The sequence below is a fragment of the Lepidochelys kempii genome, chromosome 1 (assembly GCF_965140285.1).
Source record: "Lepidochelys kempii isolate rLepKem1 chromosome 1, rLepKem1.hap1, whole genome shotgun sequence".
Classification (NCBI taxonomy): Eukaryota; Metazoa; Chordata; order Testudines; family Cheloniidae; genus Lepidochelys; species Lepidochelys kempii.
Genome location: NC_136380.1, coordinates 268,755,287 through 268,782,286, shown reverse-complemented (window position 1 = coordinate 268,782,286; position 27,000 = coordinate 268,755,287). Strand labels below are relative to the sequence as shown.

At 43.5% G+C, this 27,000-nt stretch overlaps 1 protein-coding gene across 1 annotated transcript in view; it reads left to right on the top strand.

Annotated features, from left to right (window-relative positions):
* CFAP54 (cilia and flagella associated protein 54) overlaps nt 1-27,000 on the top strand; it is a 207,591-nt gene that overhangs the window by 45,911 nt on the left and 134,680 nt on the right. The window contains exons 17-24 of the mRNA XM_073327473.1: nt 1,777-1,905; nt 4,442-4,589; nt 6,630-6,707; nt 6,821-6,942; nt 16,404-16,574; nt 19,593-19,685; nt 20,633-20,818; nt 21,970-22,112. Coding sequence (XP_073183574.1) covers nt 1,777-1,905; nt 4,442-4,589; nt 6,630-6,707; nt 6,821-6,942; nt 16,404-16,574; nt 19,593-19,685; nt 20,633-20,818; nt 21,970-22,112 — 1,070 coding nt within the window. The remainder of the gene's footprint in view (nt 1-1,776; nt 1,906-4,441; nt 4,590-6,629; nt 6,708-6,820; nt 6,943-16,403; nt 16,575-19,592; nt 19,686-20,632; nt 20,819-21,969; nt 22,113-27,000) is intronic.

Below are 27,000 nucleotides of genomic sequence, written 5' to 3'. Positions count from 1 at the left end.
ATCCACACACCATTGAAGTTGATGGGAACGATCAGACACTTGCTGATGAATCTGGATTGTTCCCAGTTGGGTGTTGGGCCTAGTGATTGTCCCTGCAGAGTTTGATCCCGCACCCTGAGGGTCCCCTGTTTAGAGCACCCAACGTTGGGAGCACCTCCTCATGATGTAGCCGGCTTCCCAACATTGTCCCTTCTTAAACTTCCCAAATCCTATTCATGAGCCACTTGTAAGGTAGGGGTTCCCCGGATTTGGGTAGGAGTCCTGGGTTCCAGTCATGTGTCTCTGCACAAACACCAGCCTTCCCTTCTAGGGGGGCAGAGTTAGCTCCTGATACTGGCACCTGCATTGTGAGCTCAAAGTGGTGGGTCTTGCGACATGATTGCAGCCGTCCTGTTAGCTCCAGGTTGTGCATCTGTAAGAGTTGCGTTTTGCAAGCAGCTCGTTCTCCTCCAAGCAGCTCTTGATTCCAGTTCTGCATCCTGTCTCAGTCTCTGCCCCAGCTCAGTGCCACTGCTTCTCCTCTGCCTTTTCTTTTGTTCTCTCCTCGAACTTTCCCGTACCTGTTCCCTGTCCTGCCCCCCATCCGCTCATTGGCTCAAACTCACACAGGTGGTGTGTAGTTAATTCTGTATTCTTGTTTTGAAGTGGCACTGCCCCCAGCTAATCCAAGTCTATGCATAGTAGCAGGGAGGCAGAACGGGGGAAGAAAGGAAGGGGAAGGGAGAACTGACACCCACAGGTGTGATCGCAGTGCATGGGACCAGCTTTAAGATTTTGGAGAGGATTAGTAATTTGATTCTTTTGGGATCTACCAAATTTAATATATTTAATTTGTATAAAAGATGTCCTGTATGGAGCTCTTGCTTCATTCAGTGAGACCCTCAAAGGCGACTATAGTCTTGCAAGTTGTGTGTGAATGAACATAACTTCACTGAAGCCCTTACCTTTTAGGGCATTGCAGTGCTGTACAGGCAAATACTTCCAGATCATGGCATTTTTTTCTTTTAAAGAAATCTAGGAAATTTCACCTTAAAAAACTCTATATCAAGAGACCATTCAAGTTCCATCACTAAGCCCTATAGGACAAAAAGCTATATGGTATTATATTATATTATTTGAGATATAATATGTCTTTAGGTAATTTAAGGGCCATGGACCAGATTTTAAAAGGTATTTAGGCATGTAGTAGGCATTTTGAAAAGCACCTAGGTGCCTAACACTCATTGAAATCAATTACTTTAGGCACATAGGTGCTTTTGAAAAGCCCAATAAATGCCTAAATATATTTCTAAATCTGGCCCTATATCTTAGAGCACATGCACAGGGAGCATCCTTCACACTGGAATATCCTAACTTTAGAATGCTTGCTTCTGAAACCTTAATATTTTTTTTTACAGTTTTTTAATAGAATATTGTAAAACTGCTGCTAGGGAATACTAAATTTATGGCTGAGATTTTACCTCCATTGTAAACATATTCTGAGAAATTTGCCTTTGCGGATTTGAATGTTGTTTTAGAAAGTTTGAGGAGAATCTGTCCATGTGTGTTTTTAGTTATATGTGAATGAGAATATATATATTTACCACTAACTGATAAATGGCTGAACTTTAAAATTTCAAAATTAGCATGTGAAGCCAATGGGAATATTGTCTGTCTAAAGAGAATATGATTGGACCTTAATAGCAACAACAAAAAATGATTGCACTTTGTTTTCCATAGTATATAATGTAGCTGTTAGCGCTACTCTCAGTTTATTTGTATGTGAATTTATTTCAGAAAAGCCCTGCAGAACAGTTACATTTTGCTTATGAAAATCTTGAAAAAGCAATTAATGGAATGAACATGTCTCGCTTAATGACCATTTTACCAGATGGAAAATCAGTACTTGACACCTATTGTACAAAGGTAAAGTATTACAGACCAGTCAGCTTAACTTTTGAACCCGGAAAGACAATGGAGCAAATAATTAAGCAATCAATTTGCAAACATCTAGAAGACAATAAGGTGATAAGTAACAGTCAGCATGGATTTGTCAAAAACAAATAGTGTCAAAGCAACCTGATAGCTTTCTTTGACAGGGTAACAAGCCTTGTGGATGGGGGAAAGTGGTAGACATGGTATATCTTGACTTTAGTAAAGCTTTTGATACTGTCTCGCATGACCTTCTCATAAACAAACTAGGGAAATGCAACCTAGATGGAGCTACTATAAGGTAGGTGCAAAACTGGTTGGAAAACCGTTCCCAGAGAGTAGTTATCAGTGGTTCACAGTCATGCTGGAAGGGCATAATGAGTGGGGTCCCACGGGGATCAGTTCTGGGTCTGGTTCTGTTCAATAACTTCATCAATTATTTAGATAATGGCATACAGAGTACACTTATAAATTTTGCCGACGATACCAAGCTGGGAGGTGTTGCAAGTGCTTTAGAGCAGTGGTTCTCAAAGCTGGTCCGCCGCTTGTTCAGGGAAAGCCCCTGGCTCGCTGGACCAGTTTGTTTACCTGCCGCGTCTGCAGGTTCGGCTGATCGCGGCTCCCACTGGCCAATTGGGATCCTTCCTTGGCCCATGCTGCTTGCTGCAGCCCCCATTGGCCTGGAGCGGCGAACCGTGGCCTGTGGGAGCCATGATCGGCTGAACCTGCGGACGCGGCAGGTAAACATACCGGTCTGGCGCGCCAGGGACTTTCCCTGAAGAAGTGGCGGACCGGCTCTGAGAACCATTGCTTTAGAGGATCTGATCTCCTGTATAAGACAGACCGTAGAACTTCCCCAAAATAATTCCTAGAGCAGATCTTTTAGAAGAACATCGCATCTTGATTTAAAATTTGTCAGTGCTGGAGAATCTATCATGACCCTTTGTAAATGTTCCAGTGGTTAATTACCCTCACTTAAAAATTTACACCTTAATTCCAGTCTTAATGTGTCTTTAACTTCCAGCCATTGGATCATGTTATACCTTTTTCTGCTAGATTGAAGAGCCCATTATTAAATATTTGTTCCCCTGTAGATACTTATAGACTATAATCAGGTCACCCCTTAACCTTCTCTTCGTTAAGCTAAATAGATTTTGCTCCTTGGGCCCATCACTGTAAGACACATTTTCTAATCCTTTAATCATTCTCGTGGCTCTTCTCTGAACCCTCTCCAATTTATCAACATCCTTTTTGAACTGTGGACACCAGAACTGGACACAATATTCAAGATGTAGTGTGTCAGGCGGACAGACCTATAATTACCCAGGGCATCCCATTTACCCTTTCTAAAAATTGGTACAACATTAGTTTACTTCCATTCTTCTGGAACCTTCCCAGTACTCCAAGACTTATTGAAAATCAGCGTTAATGGTCCAATGAGCTCCTCAGCCAGCTCTTTTAAGTCTCTTGGATACAAGTTATTTCGACCTGCTGATTTAAAAATGTCTGACTTTAGAAGCTTCTGTTTAACATCCTCCAAAGATACTAGTGGAATAGAAAGAGTGTTATCATCACCATATGTAGAAACTATATAATCTGTTTTCCCCAAATTCAGAACAGAAATATGTATTGAACACTCCGCCTTTTCTGCATTATTGTTGATAATTGTACCGTTTCCATCTAGTAATGGATCAATACAATTGTTAGGATTCTTTTAATTCCTAATATATTTTTAAAAATTCCTGTTGTCCTTAACTCTGCTGGCCACAAATTTCTCCTTATGTCTCTTTGCTTCCCTTAACAATTTTCCACAGTTCTTAGCTTCTGATTTGTATTCATTACTATCAACTTCTCCCTTCCTCCATTTTTATATATACATGCCATTATATATATATATATATATATATATATATACATATATAATGCCACAATTCAGGAAGAATTCAATGCTGGTTAAACTGACCTGGTTTAGAGTAGAAGTGAAGGCAGCTATAAATATATGTATATATTTCTGGGCATCTAGTAAGTTCTTAAATGATTCCAAATGATCATTCACGTTTTTCTGATTAAATTTTTCCTCCCAGCGTATTTGGCTCATACATATTGTAAAACACATTGTCTCCACTCATCCTACGTAAAAGGCGTGTTGAAAACTATCATTTCCCTGATGTGAACAGCATCTATTATTTCCATAACCTATTGTAGAGTAGTTGACCATGGATAGAACTATTTCATTTTTGATGTAGATAGTTCATTTGAGTGTAGTTTTGTGACTTCTGATTGTAAGATTCAGAAATCTGTGTTATGTTTCTTATCTGTGTCTGTGTATTATACTTTATTATTGAGTTTGCTTTTGACTATTTTAAAGAGAATGAATTTCTGAATATTTGTTATCTATATAGTTATGGCAAATTGCTGAAACTTCCTCAACATACTAAATTAGTAATTTTCTTATTAGTAATCTCAAAATAAATATATTAAAATGGCTTACTTTAAATCAGTATTTGCTTAATTAATTTCTTTTTATCAGAAGAATTCAAAAGGCCAAAATCTGAATGCTTCTTCAGCATATGGTAATGATAAGCCAGTCCCAAAAAACAATTTTGTGATGGATTTACACTTGGAGCTTATTCAGGCTCAACACAGAGTCGCTGTGAAACTTCTTAACATGAAACAAGGTAATGTTTAATAAAGCTAAATAACTTTCACAGTTGGATTAATGTGTGTGCTAGTATATTTTTGTAATGTTATTTAAGTCATAAAAGTTTATCAATGCTTGTAAAATGCAGCAAATTTGGGGCAGTTTATATTTCACACACAATCAGAAATAACATGTTGAGATTAACATCTGTTTATCAAACAATATCCTGCAATCTTTAATCTGTGCTCGGTTACATCAGTGGGAATTAAATCTTAATATGGACTCCAGTATTTGGCTCCTAGACAGTGAGTTACATGATTTCAATTGTATTGCAAATTGCTGTAATGTCATTAAAATAAAGGAAGGAGGAAGCTCTGTAGATGGATCATCTGTACTATATACTCTCTCTAGAAAAGTAGATTTGAATAGTTTATTTTATAATATTTGTAGTCTCAATTTCTGTGCTACCAATTTACCCTTATCTACTCGATGTTAGCAAGAAACCTGCTCTCCCAGTCTGGTATGGAAGGCCCCAAAGAATCACTCTGCTTGGTCCATTTTTGAATATTTAAAAGCCATTATAAATCTTGTACTTCAGGATTTCCCATGAAATCCTAGTGTGGTAGGGTACTTCTTTCACCTTGTCAGCCTCTTTCTCCCTTGGACAGTGTAGGGGCCTGGAGTAAATCAGTCTGACTCTGGAGGGGTTTTCTCTTCACTGTGGTTTATTTTTCCTTATTTACATGGTTGGCCGCAGGCTAGGCCAAGAAGTTCTCTTAAGCAAAACAAGAAAAAACCCTAACTCCCAACACAAACAGAAATATTTTCCCCTTTCCCCTCTTCAGGCTGTTATTGTACTACACTGGCGCTGATCTTTCACCAGAAGAAGGGTTTTTAAAGGTCACTAGCAGCCCTTAATTGCCCTCAGGTATCTTTAATTAGTCTGAGTCTCTCACACTTCCCTAAAACACACACACACACACACACAGAGGCTCTCACAAGTCACAGTCCCCCAATACAGATTGTCACACACGCATACAGTCTCACACTCCCCAACACACACACTGACACTCTCTCACACACACACACACACACACACAGGCTCTCCCTCTGACTTTCTCACACACACTGGCTCTCATACACACACACACACACACACGTATTGTTGTTGTTGTTATTACTTCTTGGTACTTCCTGTCAAAATGCTTGTGGTGAGCCAGGAGTGGCTAGGGGCTGCAGGAGGGCTGTGGGCTCTGGCAAGATGCAACCCCCATGTGTCAGCGCAAAGCCTGCCTTGAGCCACTGTCACACATGAAGCTTGGTGTACGTCAGCAATGGGGAGGTTCTGGCGGTCCGCGGACAGAAGTAATGGCTGTGCCCCCTCGACACACTGGGGTCAGCAGTGCTGGCTGGGGCACCAGTTTAATAATACTGCGAAGGGCCCCATAATCCGAAGGACGGCCCTGACCATGCCCTTATATCTTTCAGGACTGACTTTGTCACACTAGATCAGTGGTTCCCAAACTTGTTCCGCTGCTTGTGCTAGGCTCGTTTGTTTACCTGCCACGTTGGCAGGTTCGGCCAGTTGTGGCTCCCAGTGGCCGCGGTTTTCTGCTCCAGGCCAGCGGGAGCTGCTGGAAGTGGTGTGGGCCGAGGGACATACTGGCCGCCGCTTCCAGCAGCTCACATTGGCCTGGAGCAGTGAACCATGGCCAGTGGGAGCTGCGATTGGCCGAATCTGTGGACGCGGCAAGTAAACAAACCGGCCCGGCCCTGCAGGGGCTTTCCCTGTACAAGTGGCGGAACAAGTTTGGGAACCACTGCACTAGATAACACAAGATTCCTCTTTCCCCATGAGCTAGCAGTGCTCCTTAGGATCGTCGGGATAAGGGGATGGAATATTTTTGCTTGTCAGCTCACTCTAAGAAATGCCGATGATCCAAACAAAAGAACAGAGAGGAGCATATATTGTCAGAGTAAGAATTCAGATACAGAACTACCTATAAACCCTCTGACAGTACTCTTCAACAGGACCATCATAATGAGCAAGATGATGAAGTGTTTTCTATCCATATAGGTGTTCAAATGGATGGCAAAAATCTCAAGTCTACTAAGTCTCCTGGGAAAGATGTAAATTGCCTTTGTCTCTTCACAGGTAATGCATATTGATGTATTGATTAAAAAGTTTAGTGTAGTATTGCTATAAAATGTGTAAAAAATTAAGAATCCTTATTATATCACTTGTTTAACAATATATTTGTTTTACAGAATCAGATATAATGAATAAAATCAAAAAGAATAAGTTATCCAAAGCTATCTTCCTGATGCAGAAGGCTGCATTGATGTTCCCTAAAGGATCAAGCAGTTCTTCCCAAAAGCACCTCCTCGAGGTAATATAAATTATCTTTATTGTGAAATTTCTGAAGTACCCTTTAAAATATCAGGTTTCAGAGTAGCAGCCATGTTAGTCTGTATCCACAAAAAGAAAAGGAGGACTTGTGGCACCTTAGAGACTAACAGATTTATTTGAGCATCATCAAGGATCTACAGCCTATCCTGAAGGACAACCCATCACTCTCACAGATCTTGGGAGACAGGCCAGTCCTTGCTTACAGACACCCCCCCAACCTGAAGCAAATACTCACCAGCAACCACACACCAGAATCACTAACCCAGGAACCTATCCTTGCAACAAAGGCCATTGCCAACTGTGTCCACATAGCTATTCAGGGGACACCATCAAAGGGCCTAATGACATCAGCCACACTATCAGAGGCTCGTTCACCTGCACATCTACCAATGTGATATATGCCATCGTGTGCCATGTACATTGGCCAAAGTGAACAGTCTCTACGTAAAAGAATAAATGGACACAAATCAGACGTCAAGAATTATAACATTCAAAAACCAGTCGGAGAACACTTCAATGACTTTGGTCACTCGATTACAGACCTAAAAGTGGCAATTCTTCAACAAAAAAACCTCAAAAACAGACTCCAACGAGAGACAGCTGAATTGGAATTAATTTGCAAACTGGATACAATTAACTTAGGCTTGAATAAAGACTGGGAGTGGATGGGTCATTATACAAAGTAAAACTATTTCCCCATGTTTTTTCTCCCCCCTTCCCGCCCCCTCCACTGTTCCTCAGACGTTCTTGTCAACTGCTGGAAATGGCCCACCTTGATTATCACTACAAAAAGGTCCCCCCACACACACTCTCCTGCTGGTAATAGCTCACCTTACCTGATCACTCTCATTACAGTGTGTACGGTAACACCCATTGTTTCATGTTCTCTGTGTATATAAATCTCCCCACTGTATTTTCCACTGAAGGCATCTGATGAAGTAAGCTGTGGCTCACAAAAGCTTATGCTCAAATAAATTGGTTAGTCTCTAAGGTGCAACAAGTCCTCCTTTACTTTTTAAAATATCAGTTTTTCACATTCCATGTAACACAGGACTGGATTATTTCTTCTTGCAAAAACACCCAAAAGGAAGGGATCTGAGGAACTTGAAGTCAACATGAAAACCCTGAAGCATTCCATGAGGTGGCAGGGAGGGAGGAACAGAAGGAGAGGGAAAGAAGTGTTTTTGACTCTTGTGGAATGGGCATTTGTTTCATCCCGAAATATATGGATTGGTTGGAGGCCAAGCCATCCAGGCACAGATCCTGCAACTCTGAGCCAGCTCTGCAGATCTCCCCAAATCCTTCATGTCCCACATGTAGGATTTTCTCCTCAAACTACATTGGATGAGATTCAAGATGAGACATGTTCACTCCCAGATCAATGACAGGTGTAAGATTTGGTATTGTGCAACTCATGGGGGTGAGTGCATTGCATGGCTGATCCAGAGCCCATTGAAGTCATTGGGAATCTTTCCATTGACTGCAGGGGCCTTTCCATTAGAATCCTCTCTTTGTCAGTGAAATACAGTACTTGTTTCTAGCCCTGGAACAGGAAGATATTGGACTCTAAAACTTGCAACTATATTAGAAAATGTTTTCTGTCATTTTTAGACGTTTCTAAAATGTTAGTTATTTTTCTCATCCTTTCAGTCCCAGACAGTTGGACCATGGTAACAAAAACACCTGGCTTTACAGATAAAAGAATGAAAAAACTGGTCCTAATAAGATTTTTAAAACACTCTAGAAATATTTTAAACTATTTTTTCTGTAAAATATGTGGTATATGGCAGAATACAGAATGGGGTGCGGTGTTGTGAAGATTTACCAGCAACTTGGCCGTGAGCACCTATAGTTCCACCACTTTTGAGTAACGTGGCCATCCCAAACAAATGCTGGTAAAGACTTTGTTTGATACCACACTATTATATATTCTTTTCTCTTCCTGTGTATATATCACACACCAAAAAGGTAAATAAAAATAATGTTATTTAGATTTGCAAGTTGGGTCCTCAAGAGTTAGGAATGCAAGAATTAAGGTTGCCCGTGCAACCTCCTAGCTAGCATAAGGAGAAAGCTGGTGCATGTGGGTGGGTGGGGAAGTGGGCTGGCTCCTGGGGTGTAACAGGGCTGGCTATTTCCTGAGCACCCACTTTTGGTCAGAGGTCACTGTTTCCCTGCACTCAGTCCAAAGGTAATTGAATTACTACCTTTCTAGGGGATCCAATGTATTTAGTCCTCTAGGTACACATTGGCCATCCAAGCTCCAACCCCATTCAAAGTCTCTTTCCTCTTAAGTAGGGATTCCCAGCCCTCCTTCCCAGAGCTTGGTCCTGTCACAGTCACTCCCAGACTTTATTTGGTGGGAGTTCAGCCTCCTGGTTCTTACTACTCCACTTTTCTGGTATTAGGGTCTTCCCTGCAGGAGTCTTTCTCACTCCTTACAAACTACCTGAACTTCGCCTCTTCACTGTAGCTTTCAGCTGCTTTTTATAGGGGAAACACCAGATCGCTTGCAGGTTGGGCTTATCCTGCAATTAGGGTTGTTTTAGCCTCAGGCTCTCTGGCTCGTGGGACAAGCTACCCTGTTATATGGGGCCATGTGCTGAGAGTGGGGGTGATGGAAGGAAGACTGATTCTTCTCTCTTTCTCACCTCCCTCCCCCACCGGAGGTTGGGTGTGAATGGTCTTCCCAGATAGTGTGATAGGCCACGGCAGATATACGCTGGCCCCGGGCAGTGGGGCTCGGGCTTCGGCCCTGAACCCCAGCAAGTCTAAGCCAGCTCTGGCGATTCCATTAAAACAGAGTCGTGACTCATTTTGGGGTCCTGACTCACAGTTTGAGAGCCGCTGGGTTATAAAATTCCCTCGATTTTAACCAATATTTTGGGTAAGACCCTCCTTAGCCTACCCTTGGACTCATCTCACTTCTGAAACCTCTTGCCCTCCCTCCTATGGGGATAGAGGGTACCACAAGGGGACCTCAGTCTGTGAAGAATTCAGGCTATTCCTCCTCCCAGAGGACAAGTTTCACCAGCAAAATCTGTGTTTCTTTTATTCTGGGAACTAGCTTTAGTATTCTTCTGCACTGAACACTGGCTGCATGTTGCAACAAACTAAATGTTCTTCTTCAAGCGCTTGCTCATATCAGTTTCAGTTAAGTGTGCGTGCGCCATGTGCAAAGTCATTGGAAAGTTTTTCCCCTAGCAGCACCCATCAGGTCACCTTTGGAGCCCCCTGGAGTGGTGCCTCTATGGTGCTCAATATATGCCCTGCTGGCCCGGCGCCTGCTCAGTTTCTTCTTACCAGCAGTGATGGTTGTTGGAACTGCGGTGGCTTGCTTAGCAAATTCTCCTCTTATTCTCCTAGCCTTTCAGTTTGCTGTAGTTTTAGTGTTAGTTGTAGTTATTGAGGTGGCTCTGAGACCGCAATCTGCCTTGGCGCAGCAAGACCTGGCACTGAGTTCATCGGTGCGGTGTGCTCCAGCATCCGTGGCAGAAGTAGCACCACAGAAGGGCTCTGGCCACTGGTCCCATTCCCCGGCACTACAGGAGTTGGCCAGTGGGACGTGTCCCAGGGAGGAGTACCCGGCACTGAAAGCTTTGGAGCTGGCACCGTCAACTTCGGCCCCACAAATCTGCCCATTGAGTCCGGTGCCATTGGACTCCCCAAGCCATGTGGTGGAAGAGGTGGGGCTCTGCATCCACCCCAAACACCTTTGAGGCTGTGAGGGACCTCATTGCCATAATGGCACCGTGGTCTCTGGTCCTCCATGACCAGCCTCCAGCGCCACCAAAGGCGGCACCGTCCCAAGGCAAGCTGGCGATATTGCATCCACCTGCATCTCCAAGGCACTGCTCTCCTACACTGACAAGGAGGCACCGCTTTGAGTCCAGGCACTGATCCATCTCACGACAACACTGGGACTTGCGGCACTGGTTGGACCTGTGGCACCAGTCTGACTCACAGCACTGGTCTGGCTTGCGGCACTGCTTACCATCCTGGCACTGATCCTCATCTCGGCACAGGTCCCTGACTTAGTGGAGGTCCCGTTCTCTGCACCAATCATCACAGCACTGGTTGAGGTCTTGGTGTCTGTTGTCTTCGTGGCGCAACTATGGATCTCGGCACTGCTCCTGTCAAGGCTGATTCCTCACTCTGGCACTTAGAGTGCAGAAGGTGGGGGCCCACAAGGACTCTAAAAATTAATACTTGCCACTCCAGGCTTGTATTAAACTCCCAAGGTTACAGCTTTTCTCTTACCTTGGATGGGTAGATGCTGCCACCACCCAAGTGCAAAACCCATTTGATGCCCCAGGAAGGCACACTTGAGAATTCCTTCCTGTGGGGTACCCTCAAGCTCTTTCATCCCCCCTCTGGGGAAGAGCTGAGAAAGAAAAACAAAAGAAATCAGCTGTTGCCATCAGCTAATTAAACAACATGTGCACAAACCTCTTAAGACACAAAAATTCCAATTCTGTTCTTAAAAAAAGTAAATTTTATTAATAAAAAAAAGGAAAGAAAATACATCTGGGAACTTAGGCTTTTGCTAGATTTTCAACAAAGTAACTACGAGGATTAAGCATCAAGAATAGCTTTCTTGAGGTCCAGCTTAAAGATTACAAGCAAAACAAAAGCACCTGGGGTTAGCACAGAGGAATCCGCAAGCCATAAAGAAATAAAAGGGATAAACCTAATTGCGTCTTCCTAAACATTTCCTGCTCTACTTACATATCTGGGGTTTCAAATGAGTAGTTTCTAGGTATGATACTGAGGATTTTTCATACCTGGCCCAAGCTTCTCACAGCATCACTGCTCTCTGTCTGCCTCTCCCCGAAAACAACAGACAAAAAGGGAGTCCTGTTTCAATTTTTAAAGGTTCTAGCCTTCCCGTTGGCTCTTTTGGCTAGATGCCCACTCACTTCCTTTTACCTATGCATAGCAGTGAGACTTTTTAACCCTTTACAGGTAGATCAATTAGAGAACAGCTACTAAGAGGGATTTTATAATGGCTGGCTGGGTGTCCATAAAAGAGAGCTACCCGTGCCCTTCATTTAACACAGCTCCCCATCCTTGTGGCACCGCTCACCAGCCCAGCTTTGCTTGGCACCGCCCTGGCCGTCAAGATCCCGGTCCTCGTCTTTGGACTTGGAGGTGGGGTCCAGATACTCGCACTGGAGCTGGCACCAGTCGGCACACAGACGCCCCAACGTGGGCACAATTCCATGGCTGGCGCAAGGGCAGGGGCTGGCACAGTGGCCCTTTTGGACCCCCTGGGCATATCACTAGGTCCAGGGTACCTTGTCCAAGGGCTCCTGGTCAGTGGTATCTGAGACTGGGCTGCCAGCAACCTTGGCCAGCTGCCCTGCCCCCAAGGGCACTGAGGGGACTCCGGCCTCAGTGCCTCCCCTGGAGCTGGCCCCTGCTCCTACAGCTGATCCAGGGATAATTGACCCAGAACAGGAGGCTGGGCAGGAGGCTCCAATGGATCAGGAGGTCCAGGATGACCCTGTTCCCCCGCTTGCATCCCCGTCATCCTCTCCAGACGAGGCAGTGCCAGGGACTTCTACTTCAGGGCTACCGCCTATAGACAGTGATGCCCACCAGGACATGCTGCGCAGGGTGGCGCGCAATATGGGTCTACAGGCTGAGGAGGTGGCAGAACAAGAGGACTGTGGACATACTGGCCCCAGAAGGTCCATCCAGGGTGGTCCTGCCACTTATCAAGACCATCCAGGTCAACTCGAAGGCCTTGTGGCAGACCCCAGGCTCCATTGCCCCCACAACTAAGGGTGTAGGAAGGAGGTACTTTGTCCCCCCTAAGGGGCAGAAGTATTTGTACACCCACCCACAGACCTGCTCCTTGGTAGTGTCGGTGGTGAATGAACGTGAGAGGCACGGGCAACAAGGACCTTCTTCTCAATGAGAGCAAGTCAACCCTGATACCAGCTCCAAGGATAGAGTTTCTCAGGGCAGTCCTGGACTCAGGGCATGCCTGAGCATTCCTGCTGGAAACCCATTTTCTAGTGATCTCAGATGCCATACAAGATCTCAGACAGTACCCTACCACTACAGCAAGGGCCTGCCTGAGACTACTTGGTCGCATGGCATCTTGTACATTCGTGGTTTAGCATGCCAGGATGCGTCTCAGACCTCTCCAGATTTGGCTCATGTCAGCGTACTGCCCAGGATGTGACAGTCTGGACTCTGTGGTCACTCTTCTGGGTCACGTCCTCTAGTCCCTGGGCTGGTGGCTCAACCAACAAGACGTGTGCAAGGAAGTCCCCTTCCACAGACCTCAGCCCTCCCTGTCCCTGGTAATGGACATATCGGTGCTAGGGTGGGACGTGCACCTGGGAGACCTTCAGACACAGGACCTCTGGTCTTAAGATGAGCTCTCGCTCCACATCAACATCAAGGAGCTGAGAGCAATTTGATTAGTGTGCCAGACCTTCCAGGCCCACTTGAGGGGTCAATGTGTGGGAGTCATGAAGGACAAAACAACTGCAATGTTTTACATAAAACAAGCAGGGTGGCACCTGTTCCTCTCCCCTCTGTTGGGAAGCCCTCCAGCTGTGGGAGTTCTGCATAGCCCACTCTATCCATTTGGAGGCAAAGTATCTCCCAGGATCACAGAACGAGCTGGCGTACTACCTCAGGAGATCGTTCCGCAACCACAAGTGGTCCATCCAGCTGGATGTCGTCCTCACCATCTTCTAGATATACTCCCCATATTGATCTCTTTGCTGCGCGAAGCAACAGGAAGTGCCCAAGGTTCTGCTCCTTCTGGAACCACAGCCAGGGCTCCCTTGTGGATGCCTTCCTCCTCCCATGGTGAAATCATCTCATGTATGTGTTCCCACCATTTCCTCTCGTACACAAGGTCCTGCTCAAAGTCTGGAGGGACAAGGCGGCAGTCATCCTGGTGGCTCCGGCGTGGCCACATCAACACTGGTATGCCATGCTCCTGGAGCTCTCGGTAGACACCCCGATCATGCTACCACTGCTCCCGGATCTGATTACCCAGGACTGTGGTCGCCTTCGTCACCCAGACCTCCAGTCTCTCCACCTCATGGCCTGTAAGCTTCATGGCTAAACCCCATGGAGCTCATGTGCTCGGAATTGGTCAGGGAAGTTCTGCTTGGTAGCAGGAAGCCCTCCACTAGGGCCACCTATCTGGTAAAATGGAGGCAGATTGCGATCTGGTGCTCCCAGAGCCATACTGCACCATTGCAGGCCCCCATTCCTGTCATCCTGGAGTACCTGCTGCAGCTCAAGCAGCAAGATCTGGCTGTTTCTTCCATCAAGGTGCACCTGGCAGCTATCTCTGCGTTCCACCCGGGAGTGGCCAGGCGCTCCATCTTCCTCAACCCCATGGTAAGCCACTTCCTCAAGGGCTTGGAGTGCCTGTACCCACAGGTTAGGTAGCCCATCTCTGCATGGGACCTCAACCTGATTCTTTCCAAACTGTTGGGAGCTCCATTTGAACCATTGGCAACTTGCTTACTCCTGTATCTATCATGGAAGGTTGCTTTTCTGGTTGCCATTACTTTGACGAGGAGGTTCTTGGAGCTCAAGGCCCTCACTTCTGACCGTCCATACATGGTCTTCTTCAAGGACAAGGTGCAGCTCAGGCCTCACCTGGCTTTCCTTCCAAAGGTTGTGTCTCAGTTTCACTCCAGCCACGACATTTTTCTGCCTGTGTTTTAACCTAAATCTCATGTGACCAGCCAAGAGCAACGGCTCAACTCTCTGGATGTTCGATGGGCGCTTGCTTTTTACATTGAGCATACTAAGCTGTTCTGAAAGTCGAACTAGCTATTCATGGCGGTAGTAGACCATAAGAAAGTTCTCCTGGTCTTGTCACAGAGTATCTCATCGTGGATTACCTCCTGCATCCGCACCTGCTACGAATTAGCCAATGTTCCAACCCTGGCTCTCACAGCCCATTCCACGAGGGTGCAGGCCTCATGAGCAGCGTTCCTGGCCCAGGTGCCAATTCAAGAAATCTGCATGGCAGCGACGTGGCCCTCAATGCACACATTTGCCACTCATTACGCTATAACCCAGCATGTTAGAGATGATGCAGCCTTCAGCCGAGAAGTGCTCCAGTTTGTCATTCCATAACTCCGACCCCACCTCCAAGGTAGGACTTCGTAGTCACCTAACTGGAATCGATAGGAGCAAGCAGTCGAAGAAGAAAAAATGGTTACTTATCTTCTCGTAACTGTTGTTCTTCTAGATGTGTTGCTCATATCCATTCCAGACCCACCCACCTTCCCTCTGTCGGAGTAGCCAGCAAGAAGGAACTGAGGAGGCGCAGGGTCCGCAGGGTCATATATTGAGTGCCATAGAGGCGTCACTCCAGCGGGCTCCACAGCCAACCCGACGGGTGCTGCTAGGGGAAGACATTTCTGACGACTGCGCATCTAACTGGAATAGATACAAGGAACACATCTTGAAGAACAACAGTTTCAAGAAGGTGAGTAACCATTTTTTCCAAAAAAAATCCTACTATTAAATTTCCAAGACCTACTCCTTTTACCCTAACTGTGCCTCCATGTTGCTGCAGGGAAGGTGAAAAATCCCACTGCACATCTGCCACTTTGGTCCAATGGGAAAAAAATCCTTCCTAATCCCCAAACAGGTGCTAGATTACATCTAGAGGGAGGAAGGGTGAAGCAGCTAAAGTGGACAAAAGGCCCTCCAAATCCAAGAAGAGGTTTAAATTAATGGGGAAAGAGGGAAAGCAGGGCAGTCAGCTCTCAACCACCCTCCCTCCCCACTGCCTGGCCAATGGGAAGCGGAGGGCCCATGGAAGAGGAGGAGGGGCCCAATCCTGCATTCTCATGCATGTCCTCTTCCACTCTCTCATATTTTTTCTGAGCTATTTCACTGCCAGTCCTATCTGTATCTCACTCAGTGAGATAAAGTGGGGGACAGGGGGCAACCTAAGCTTCCTTCCCAAGCATGGCTGTTCCTAAAGTTTCCTCCCAGAAGTTTCTCCGAGTTAGCTCTCCACTTCTCTCAGATCCCTTTGATCCCTTTTATGTCTTGATTGGAGCTAACAAGAGTTGCCTACCAGCATTAATCTTTAATCAGCACCAATAATAATTACTCACATCTTTCTCTACCGTTATAACACCTCAGCTTGGGGTGACCCATCAAAGAGCCCTGCATTCCTGTTTTTGTATATTGTGAAATTCAGTTTAGCACAGAGGACTTACACGATGCCCCATTCACCACTTAAAGCCCACTAATCCTAAACCCAGGCCATAACTGATTGATGGGGCACTATGCGTGGGCCTCAGCATTGTGGAGAACTTTATCATACTGTAATATTCATTTTGGAGATGTTTTGCAAATATAAAATGTGTTTTGATTTTTCTCTTCTGTTTGGTTTTTCACCTTCATTTTGTATTCTATTCTTATTTTTCATCATAGGATGCATTAGCTTTAATTCAGAAGGTGGAAGCTGAACAAAATGCATTGTGCTCCAATCTGAAACAAGCTATCTCTAGCAAGAAAAACAGAATCCCCCCTCCTCCTCTGTTGCTTTCCAGATCACATTGCTCCATGACATTTAAACCAGCCCCATTCACCTCAGATGTTCAGGTAATGCTTTTCATAATGACTCCATAAGAAAGATGTGAAACTATAAGTGGCAGTGAAGAAAGTTGCTTCAGCAATACCATATTTATCACAGTGCTCTTTGTCATTCTTAGGTAGATTATGTTGTTTTAACTGAATAAATTCTAAATTCTCATCTCTGTGAGTCACTGGTGACTCACTGTTGTGAACTTGACATTTACCAGCAACATTACTCCTTTTCTTTTTAGGAAAAGAAGTACTTGTGGCACCTAAGAGACTAACCAATTTATTTGAGCATAAGCTTTCGTGAGCTACAGCTCACTTCATCGGATGCATACTGTGGAAAGTGTAGAAGATCTTTTTATACACACAAAGCATGAAAAAATACCTCCCCCTACCCCACTCTCCTGCTGGTAATAGCTTATCTAAAGTGATTACTCTCCTTACAATGTGTATGATAATCAAGTTGAGCCATTTCCAGCACAAATCCAGGTTTTCTCTCCCCCCCACCCACACAAACCCACTCTCCTGTTGGTAATAGCTTATCTAAAGTGATCACTCTCCTTACAATGTGTATGATAATCAAGTTGGGCCATTTCCAGCACAAATTCAGGGTTTAACAAGAATGTCGGGGGGGGGGGAGGGTTGGAAAAAAGAAGGGGAAATAGGTTACCTTGCATAATGGCTTAGCCACTCCCAGTCTCTATTCAAGCCTAAGTTAATTGTATCCAATTTGCAAATGAATTCCAATTCAGCAGTCTCTTGCTGGAGTCTGGATTTGAAGTTTTTTTGTTGTAATATCGCAACTTTCATGTCTGTAATCGCAGCTGTAGCTCACGAAAGCTTATGCTCAAATAAATTGGTTAGTCTCTAAGGTGCCACTAGTACTCCTTTTCTTTTTGTGAATACAGACTAACACGGCTGCTACTCTGAAACATTTATTTTCCTGTGGTCTGTTCTCTTCTGTTACTGCCATATATCATCCGTTTATGCTACCTGTCAAAAACTAATCCTTCTGCTAAGCAGGCACTATGCACACTTCAATTTGATGTTCCAAATAACCACTATCTGCAGTTTTTTCAAGAGATGAATTTTAATAGTAAATCTTTTCAAACATGTTCATGCTGTGTATAGAAATGGTGAGGACTCAATTGCTGTTCCGAGTTATAAACAAAATTCTGGAAATAGTGTTTTCAGACTTCGTATATTTATTATGACCAATTGACTGAATTGCAACTTTGAATTCACTGTGGGACAATATCTTTCCATTTATGCCCTAAGTAATAATTTTTAAAAGTTTTAAAACTAGTTAAAGCATCCAATATTTAACATTTTGTAATAGGTATGGGTATTTATTCCACTTTAATATATGGCATAGTAAGTTTTTAACAGATCTTATAGGGTATTCACCACTAGATGGTGCAATATGTTTATTTTTTTTATCCTTTTTTCAAGAACAGACTTTTTCCAGGAGCCCTTTTTCCCCCCTGAAGGTACATGTGTGTGTTAAATTGAAATCAGAAAGAGATTTAAAAAAAATCCTTGTTAATTAAAATTGCATCCTCTCCTAAATTACATTTAAATAAAGGTACATACATTTCTTGCATTGAAAGTCAAAACAACTCCAAATCTATTCCCTTATTAATTAAAAAATGGTTTCATTTTATGAAAAAAAGCCTGCCATATTTCACTATATATTTGTTTGCTTGAAAATGAACCGATTGTTTAATGACAATTAGTTAAAAGTTAAGCCAAAAATTCAAATGATAAGAACAGGTAAAATGATATTTGTTGAGAATTTTAGTTTGGTATGTTCAACATTGTGCATATTTACAGTGAAAATGTAACCACTCAATTTGTTGGATTTTGTAAAGAAAGGTGCAACATAACCTAAAACAAAAAGGGTACATTCTCGTGTGAAACTTTAAAGAAAACTGTCACCAACTGAATAAAGCTGTAATAGTAAGAGACAGAGTCTGATACTCATGTGAAGTAGCCTCTTGCTTTACAAGTGGAATTGTTGATTTCAGTGTGACCAGGCATGAAGTATTCAACAGGAGTAAGGGTATCAGAATCTTGCCCTAAGTTATTTGTGATTTTGATTATTTAGTACTGATATATGGAGTTATGTTCTTCCTTTAGTTCTATTATTTGTTTTTACAAAATAACACAGTGTCTCGAAATGTAGAGAAACAAAATAAGTCTGAGTGATGCCAACATAATTACATGCTTTAAGGGTCTCTGGGGTGGAGTATTTCATTTTTAGATTATGGATTTGAATTCAGTCTTATTTGTGGTCTATTCATAGGCCTATTGTATGTAAACTGAGGTGATCCATTTCCTAGTGGACAATGTCTTTATCCAGTAGAGCACTTAACCAAGCTTAATTTTATGCATGTAAATAGTTGTATTGAAGTTAATGGGCCCATTTCAACATTGTTAAAGTCAATGTGAGTTTTTATATAGACTTCAGTGGGCTCTGGGTAAGGTCCAGTCTCACATGCTCATTTGTCTAAGTACTTTGCTGGGTCAGGGCCCAGGTGTCCACATCATTAAAACCACCATCACAAATGGCACCTTTATTGGCAGTTCAATTTGAGAGTAAAAGGACCGAATGAGTGGGCATGAAAACCTAACAACTCTCTCACCTGTAGAGGTGGTCCCCTTGGGTCATGTATGAGCCTCATTGGAAAGACAGTAGAGCAGCAGTGTACGTTTTTGGCTATGTCTATACTTTGAGCTAGGGGGTCTGATTCTCATTGAGCTAGTGTGAGTATGTGTGTGTGTGAGCAGAGGAATCACACCCCTTGCTTGTAGAGTTGACATAGCCTTAGTCATTGTGTGTTTTTGTACCTGCTTTCTTACTAAACTGTGGAATCATTTTCTAGTGCCATTAATCTAACAACTTTCATAATAATGACATTCACTTTAAAGCCCTTATTCGTATTCAGAAAATGTCATAAATTCTTCATTAGACAATATTGCTTCTCACAGTAAATTTTAATAAATTAGAGATAATGGTAGATGTCTTTTTCTCAAAAGGTTTCCTGGTACAGTATTTTGGGCTGCATAGCAGCAGGAAGCAATTTAAAAGTAAGGTTAAATAATCATCATCTTCCAAATGCAGGAGAAAAGGTAAGACCAAGATAAAACCTGTGCAAGTCATTCTCCCTCATTGAATGACTCACTATACAGCTTTCACTGGAGTGTGTATCTATCACCTCCTCCATTCCTCATCTGTATCTAATCAGCTAGTTGGCCAAATCTTTGGTATATTTTTGACCTTTATTTGAAGTGTTTTAAGTTCTGCAGATCTTAAGACACTCTACCTTCAACTCTTTTGGAATAATACGTAGAATGTGTCCGAGATGGTTACATTAGAGTCCATTTTTACTATAGCTGTTTTCTTCAAGGAAGTCTCTACAAAATAAAGAATAAAACAGATGAAAGTATAAAATTTATTTACAATTTCTATCACTAGCTGCTTACAAGAATATAGAAATAGACAAGGAGAAATTTAAAACAGATTTGAGAAATAAATAAAGGTAGTTCTTTTGATATTTTTATTAAGTAAAAACAGAGATGGAGCTATATTTCCTTTTTTAAAGGACATTACCTTAGATTTATTTTCACCCCACTCTTGGAGATTTGAAGGTGTCACTCCTCAGTAGCTGTCACATTCAAACATGAAGGCCACTATATTCTTTGGGAGAGAGAACTTGAACCCTTTTAGGCTATATACTTAGCTCTTCTGTGTGTCCTCAGTCACCCTTCAGAAAGGGCCTAATACTTTTTTTCTTTCTGCTTTCAAGAAAGGAAGCTTGTAGACTATTTGCCTTACAAATTTCTCCAAGTATACTAACATAATCTGATCATAACATTCCATGACATCTGCCATGGAAACTTCACATATTTTATAGGCTAGGTACATTCTTTGGATCAGTGAATTTGATGGGATGTAACTTTGATTATATGAAAAGTGATTAAAAAAACCCAGAAGGTCTTACAATAAAGGTTTACTGTATTTTATTTACTTTTTTGTTATATGCAGTGCACATAATTAGAAATATTTTTGTTAACAGATACCAGCTGATGGAAAAAGCCTTCTGGAAATAAAAGGCTTAGATCCCAATGAAAAGTACATATTTGCAGTTGCAGCATACTCCTCGGATGGAAAGCTTATTGGTGATGCCATTGGGGAAACAACTAAACCAATCCTTGCTTATCCACCACTTTCTGCTACTACTGCTCGAGCATACCTGACTCAGGTAGATTGGATTTTTAATGAATAGATACATGTTTTTAATTTGGTTCAAGATTTGTTTCTGTCCCTGAGAATGGTGGTTCCAAACCTTATTTTAGTCAGGTTACAAGATAAAATTTCAGGACTTGCCAACAAACATAATTAGGACAAATCACAACTTTAAAACAACAAACGATAGACTTTAGCACTCTTACTAATTCGGACTTCAAAAACGATGTGGGACCATCTTAAGGGGGAAGATGTTTTTGGACTACGTCTCTTGTCCTTTTCTTTCTTTTTTTCTATGTCGGTCGCTTCCTGTTTAATCCCCTTTTAGTCTCTTGGGGTTTTTTTTCCCTTAGCATCCTCCTCTTTCCTTTTGCGTTTTGGGGTTCAGGCCAACAGCAGGAGATCATTCAAATGAAACTCTGAGGAATGGGGATTAAAGATTTGATTAAACTTTCCAGGAGCTAAATCCAACCCCTCCAAAGGAGAAACCAGCAACAGGTTTCAGGAAAACTCTGTGAGGCAACTTTGTTATACTTCTTATAAACTTCGTCTCAACAAGGAGGAATTTGAGGGAGCTGCACATTGGGCAGAGAGTGAAACCTTCCAGCCCTGTTGATTTTGGAAAGCTGTGAGAAAGGTTCTCCTAGATCTGCAGAGGCAAGAGCTGTGCACATGAATGGCTGCTCATTTTTGTGGATCCATTTGCATCCCCTCATCCATGGCTGCTGCAGTAGTAGCAGTTGTAGAGGAAACCCAGAAGGAGTTAGTACAGCTACGCAAACTGTAGTAACACCTACATGATTCCCATACAGGACTCTGTGCAGCTGAATGACCAAGGCCTTGTTCCACCCTTTCTGATGCTAGTGCTGAAACTCAAGTCCTACAAATTCTAGCAGAATCAAATGAAGGTTATATTTATTTTACTCAGATATGGTTCTGATAGTATTCTCACAAATGTTATAAACTTCCATGAAATGTAGAAAGGGGATAGAATTACAAGAGTTAAAACCTTGCTTATTACTGTAGTGAGAATTGACTTGGTATGGCTATGTAAACAACAAGGAAAGTCAACAGCTTTATTTGAATTAACACATTCATAATGATATTACTTGCTAACAACTTTTAGTATAAAAATCATGTCATTTCAAAACTATGCTTTTCTTGTAGATTGCCTATCAGACAGATAACTATACATTAGCCAAAAAAGCATTTTCACCAATGTGGGACTATTTTGTCTTGGCTCCTTCAACACCATCTGCTGATCTAGCAGTTATTTCTGCTAGCAACAATTTGACTATATCTCAGAACAGGTAATTGCCAAAAATGATTTTTAAATAGCAGTCAATTGTAAATGTGTACCATTTTATTTTGCAGAGTAACAAGCTGTGAAATTGTGCTGATACTCCTAGCATGAAAAATGCTCTAAAAATAAATCACAATTGTTAACTTTGTCATACAAAAATATATAGTGTCATGAAATTAGCACAGAGTTTTCATTATAAATGGTATCTCTAGTATTTGCATATTTTTCCTTTGTAACAGTGTTTTCTCAGTCTAGACAGGTTAAATTTTTAGGAATTGTTCATTAATTTTGTTAGCCTCATTTTCTGATGCCAAGCACAAGGCGCCTGGATCTAGACTTCCAGATGGTATGAGTAAGGCTAAAATTTTGTCATGGATATTTTTCGTAAAAGTCACAGACAGGTCACGGGCAATAAAGAAAAATTCATGGAAGCCCCCTGACTTTTTTGCTAAAAATATCCATGATAAAATGGGAAGGAGCTGGGCAGCTGCAGGGGTGGCTGGGAGATCGGGGGCCTCCACCATCTGTGGGGGCTCAGAGCTGCAAGGTCCACCTGCCCTCTCCCTGGCAGTGGGGAGCTGCTGGGATCCTCCTGCTGCCGCCATTGTGGAGAGCTGTGGGGGCACCCCTGCTCCTCACGGTGGCCCGGGGCTATGGAGGTCCCCCACCCTCACTGCGCAGCAGGGAGCTGCGGGGGTCCCTCTACCCCACCATCGTGGCAGGAAGCTTTGGGGATCCCCCTGCTGCCGCCACAGTGGGGAGCTGCGGGGATCCCCCTGCCTACGGTGGCTGGGGAGCTGTGGGGTACCCCCACTGTCCACAGAGGCTTGGAGTTTGGGGGTCTGCTGCCTCACGTGGCGGGATTACCTCACAGCTCCCTGCTGCTGCAGGAGGCAGCAGGACCCTGCAGCTCCCAGCTGTCAGGGCTGAAGTCATGGAGGTCTTTGGAAATTCGGAGTCGGTGACTTCTGTGACCTCTATGACAAAATTGTAGGCTTAGGAATGAGCACCTACAATTCCAATTGAAATGAATGGGAGCAACAGGGGCTCAAGAAATGCTGAAAGCCAGGTCTCTGGTGTCAAGTGGGGCACTCAAAATCTGTGGATATTTGCAAATTGTTTTTAATTAAAAAATCTGCCAGTATATTTTTAATATACTAAAATATTTTAGGAATAATCCTTTAAAAATTATGCTACCTATAACTAAATAAAATTCCAACTATATAACTGTGATAAAGGAAAACATGGAAATAAGTATTATAAGGTTTTCATAATTACAAAAGTTTTAATTCAACTGTCCATTAAAACGCCATAGGTACAGTCACAAAAGCAAGCAAACCTGTAATGAAAAGATAAGAGGAAAAGACACATTGCGTTTTGATGTATAAAGTAATATACAAAAAAAAATCAATATACAATTAAATGTATGTCGACTGCTGATAGATTAACAAACATTTATCCAAAACATCTAGTATACATCCTCATCTTCTTTTAGGGATTATTGTGTAAATTAGAAAACTTTGGCATCACTATTGAAATAAAATATAAATAAAATATTCATAAGCTTCAGTTTTGCCAGAAACAACCCAGGACATTAAAAGCCTAATGTAAAGAATTCAGAGCACAGAAAATAACTCTTTTTCTAAAAACATATATTGCTCTTACTTCTTCATATTGTAATCATAATACATTCCCATTCCACAGCAAGACCAGAGTCATTGTAGTTGATTCCTATAAAGGAGACAATGCTATAAATTAGGGAAATTAGGAAAGTATACAAAATATTATTTGAAAAAATAATTGTCTTCTTCATATTGTAATCATAATACATTCCCATTCCACAGCAAGACCAGAGTCATTGTAGTTGATTCCTATAAAGGAGACAATGCTATAAATTAGGGAAATTAGGAAAGTATACAAAATATTATTTGAAAAAATAATTGGGGGGTCAGACTTGGCAAGACTCCTTCCTTTCCAAAGATTCCAGAGTATCTAATAGTCTCATATAAATACACATTATAAAGTCTTTTGTAAGCTTATTTTTGTGAAGTACAAAGCATTATTTAATTTAAATCCTTGTTAGAAATTTTGGGACCTGAACAGGCCCATAGTACTCCCATTTTGCACTGGTTTTTCATTATCTTTTTTCCAAATCTTTCTTATTTTTTCCTAAACACGTAATGTTTTTTTGTTACAAATTTAACTTTGATGAAACTATATCCAACTTTGAGTTATATGAATCAGTTTTAAAGTGTAGGTTTTGAATACCTGCTCAAATGCTTTCTAGAGATTTGCTTCTCCCTCAGTTCCAGATCCAACTCCCATTTAAATTAATAGAAATTCACTCATTGACTTAAATGAGTATAGGGTCAGTCCCTTAAATCTTAGTCAGCCTGTTTCAATTTGCTTAGCCATAGATCTCTGATTGGCTAATTTGACTACATTAAGGGTATGTCTACACTACGAAATTAGGTCGAATTTATAGAAGTCGTTTTTTTTGAAATCGGTTTTATATATTCGAGTGTGTGTGTCCCCACAGAAAATGCTCTAAGTGCATTAAGTGCATTAACTCGGCGGAGCGCTTCCACAGTACCGAGGCAAGCGTCGACTTCCGGAGCGTTGCACTGTGGGTAGCTATCCCACAGTTCCCGCAGTCTCCGCTGCCCATTGGAATTCTGGGTTGATATCCCAATGCCTGATGGGGCTAAAACATTGTCGCGGGTGGTTCTGGGTACATATCGTCAGGCCCCTGTTCCCACCCTCCCTTCCCCCGTGAAAGCAAGGGCAGACAATCATTTCGCGCCTTTTTTCCTGAGTTACCTGTGCAGACGCCATACCACGGCAAGCATGGAGCCCGCTCAGGTAACCGTCACCCTATGTCTCCTGGATGCTGGCAGACGCGGTACGGCATTGCTACACAGTAGCAGCAACCCCTTGCCTTGTGGCAGCAGACGGTACAGTACGACTGGTAGCCGTCATCGTCATGTCTGAGGTGCTCCTGGTCGCCTCTGTGAGGTCGATCAGGAGCGCCTGGGCAGACATGGGCGCAGGGACTAAATTTGGAGTGACTTGAGCAGGTCATTCTCTTTAGTCCTGCAGTCAGTCCTATTGAACCGTCTTATGGTGAGCGGGCAGGCGATACGGACTGCTAGCAGTCGTACTGTACCATCTTCTGCCGAGCAACCATGAGATGTGGATGGCATGCAGTCCTTCTGCACCGTCTGCTGCCAGCCAAAGATGTAAAAGATAGATGGAGTGGATCAAAACAAGAAATAGACCAGATTTGCTTCCCCCCCTCCCCTGTCTAGGGGACTCATTCTTCTAGATCACACTGCAGTCACTTACAGAGAAGGTGAAGCGAGGTAAATCTATCCATGTATCAATCAGAGGCCAGGCTAACCTCCTTGTTCCAATAACAACGATAACTTAGGTGCACCATTTCTTATTGGAACCCTCCGTGAAGTCCTGCCTGAAACACTCCTTGATGTAAAGCCACCCCCTTTGTTGATTTTAGCTCCCTGAAGCCAACCCTGTAAGCGCCCCTCCCAGCGTCAGAGCAATGGCAAACAATCGGGCATCTGAGAGTGCTGTCCAGAGCACTCACAATGGAGCACTCTGATGGGGCTAAAACATTGTCGCGGGTGGTTCTGGGTACGTGTCGTCAGGCCCCCGTTCCCTCCCTCCCTCCGTGAAAGCAAGGGCAGACAATCGTTTCGCGCCTTTTTTCATGAGTTACCTGTGCACACACCATACCACGGCAAGCATGGAGCCAGCTCAGGTAACCGTCACCCTATGTCTCCTGGGTGCTGGCAGACGCGGTACGGCTTTGCTGCACAGTAGCAGCAACCCATTGCCTTCTGGCAGCAGACGGTGCAATACGATTGGTAGTCGTCCTCGTCGTGTCCGAGGTGCTCCTGGCCACGTCGGCTGGGAGCGCCTGGGCAGACATGGGCGCAGGGACTAAATTTGGAGTGACTTGACCAGGTCATTCTCTTTAGTCCTGCAGTCCTATTGAACCGTCTTATGGTGAGCGGGCAGGCGATACGGACTGCTAGCAGTCGTACTGTACCATCTTCTGCCAGGCAGGCAAGAGATGAGGATTGCTAGCAGTCGTATTGTACCATCTTATGCCAGGCAGGCAAGAGATGAAGATGGCTAGCAGTCATACTGTACCATCTTCTGCCAAGCAGCCATGAGATGTGGATGGCATGCAGTCCTTCTGCACCGTCTGCTGCCAGCCAAAGATGTAAAGGATAGATGGAGTGGGTCAGAACAAGAAATAGACCAGATTTGTTTTGTACTCATTTTCCTCCTCCCCTGTCTAGATCACACTGCAGTCAGTCACAGAGAAGGCGCAGCGAGGTTAATCTATCCATGTATCAATCAGAGGCCAGGCTAACCTCCTTGTTCCAATAACAACAATAACTTTGGTGCACCATTTCTTATTGGAACCCTCCGTGCAGTCCTGCCTGAAATACTCCTTGATGTACAGGCACACCCTTTGTTGATTTTAGCTCCCTGAAGCCAACCCTGTAAGCCGTGTCGTCAGTCGCCCCTCCCTCCGTCAGAGCAACGGCAGACAATCGTTCCGCGCCTTTTTTCTGTGCGGACGCCATACCAAGGCAAGCATGGAGGCCGCTGAGCTCATTTTGGCAATTAGGAGCACATCAACCACCACACGCATTATCCAGCAGTATATGAAGCACCAGAACATGGCAACGCGATACCGGGCGAGGAGGCGACGTCAGCGCGGTCCCGTGAGTGATCAGGACATGGACACAGATTTCTCTGAAAGCATGGGCCCTGCCAATGCATGCATCATGGTGCTAATGGGGCAGGTTCATGCTGTGGAACGCCGATTCTGGGCTCGGGAAACAAGCACAGACTGGTGGGAC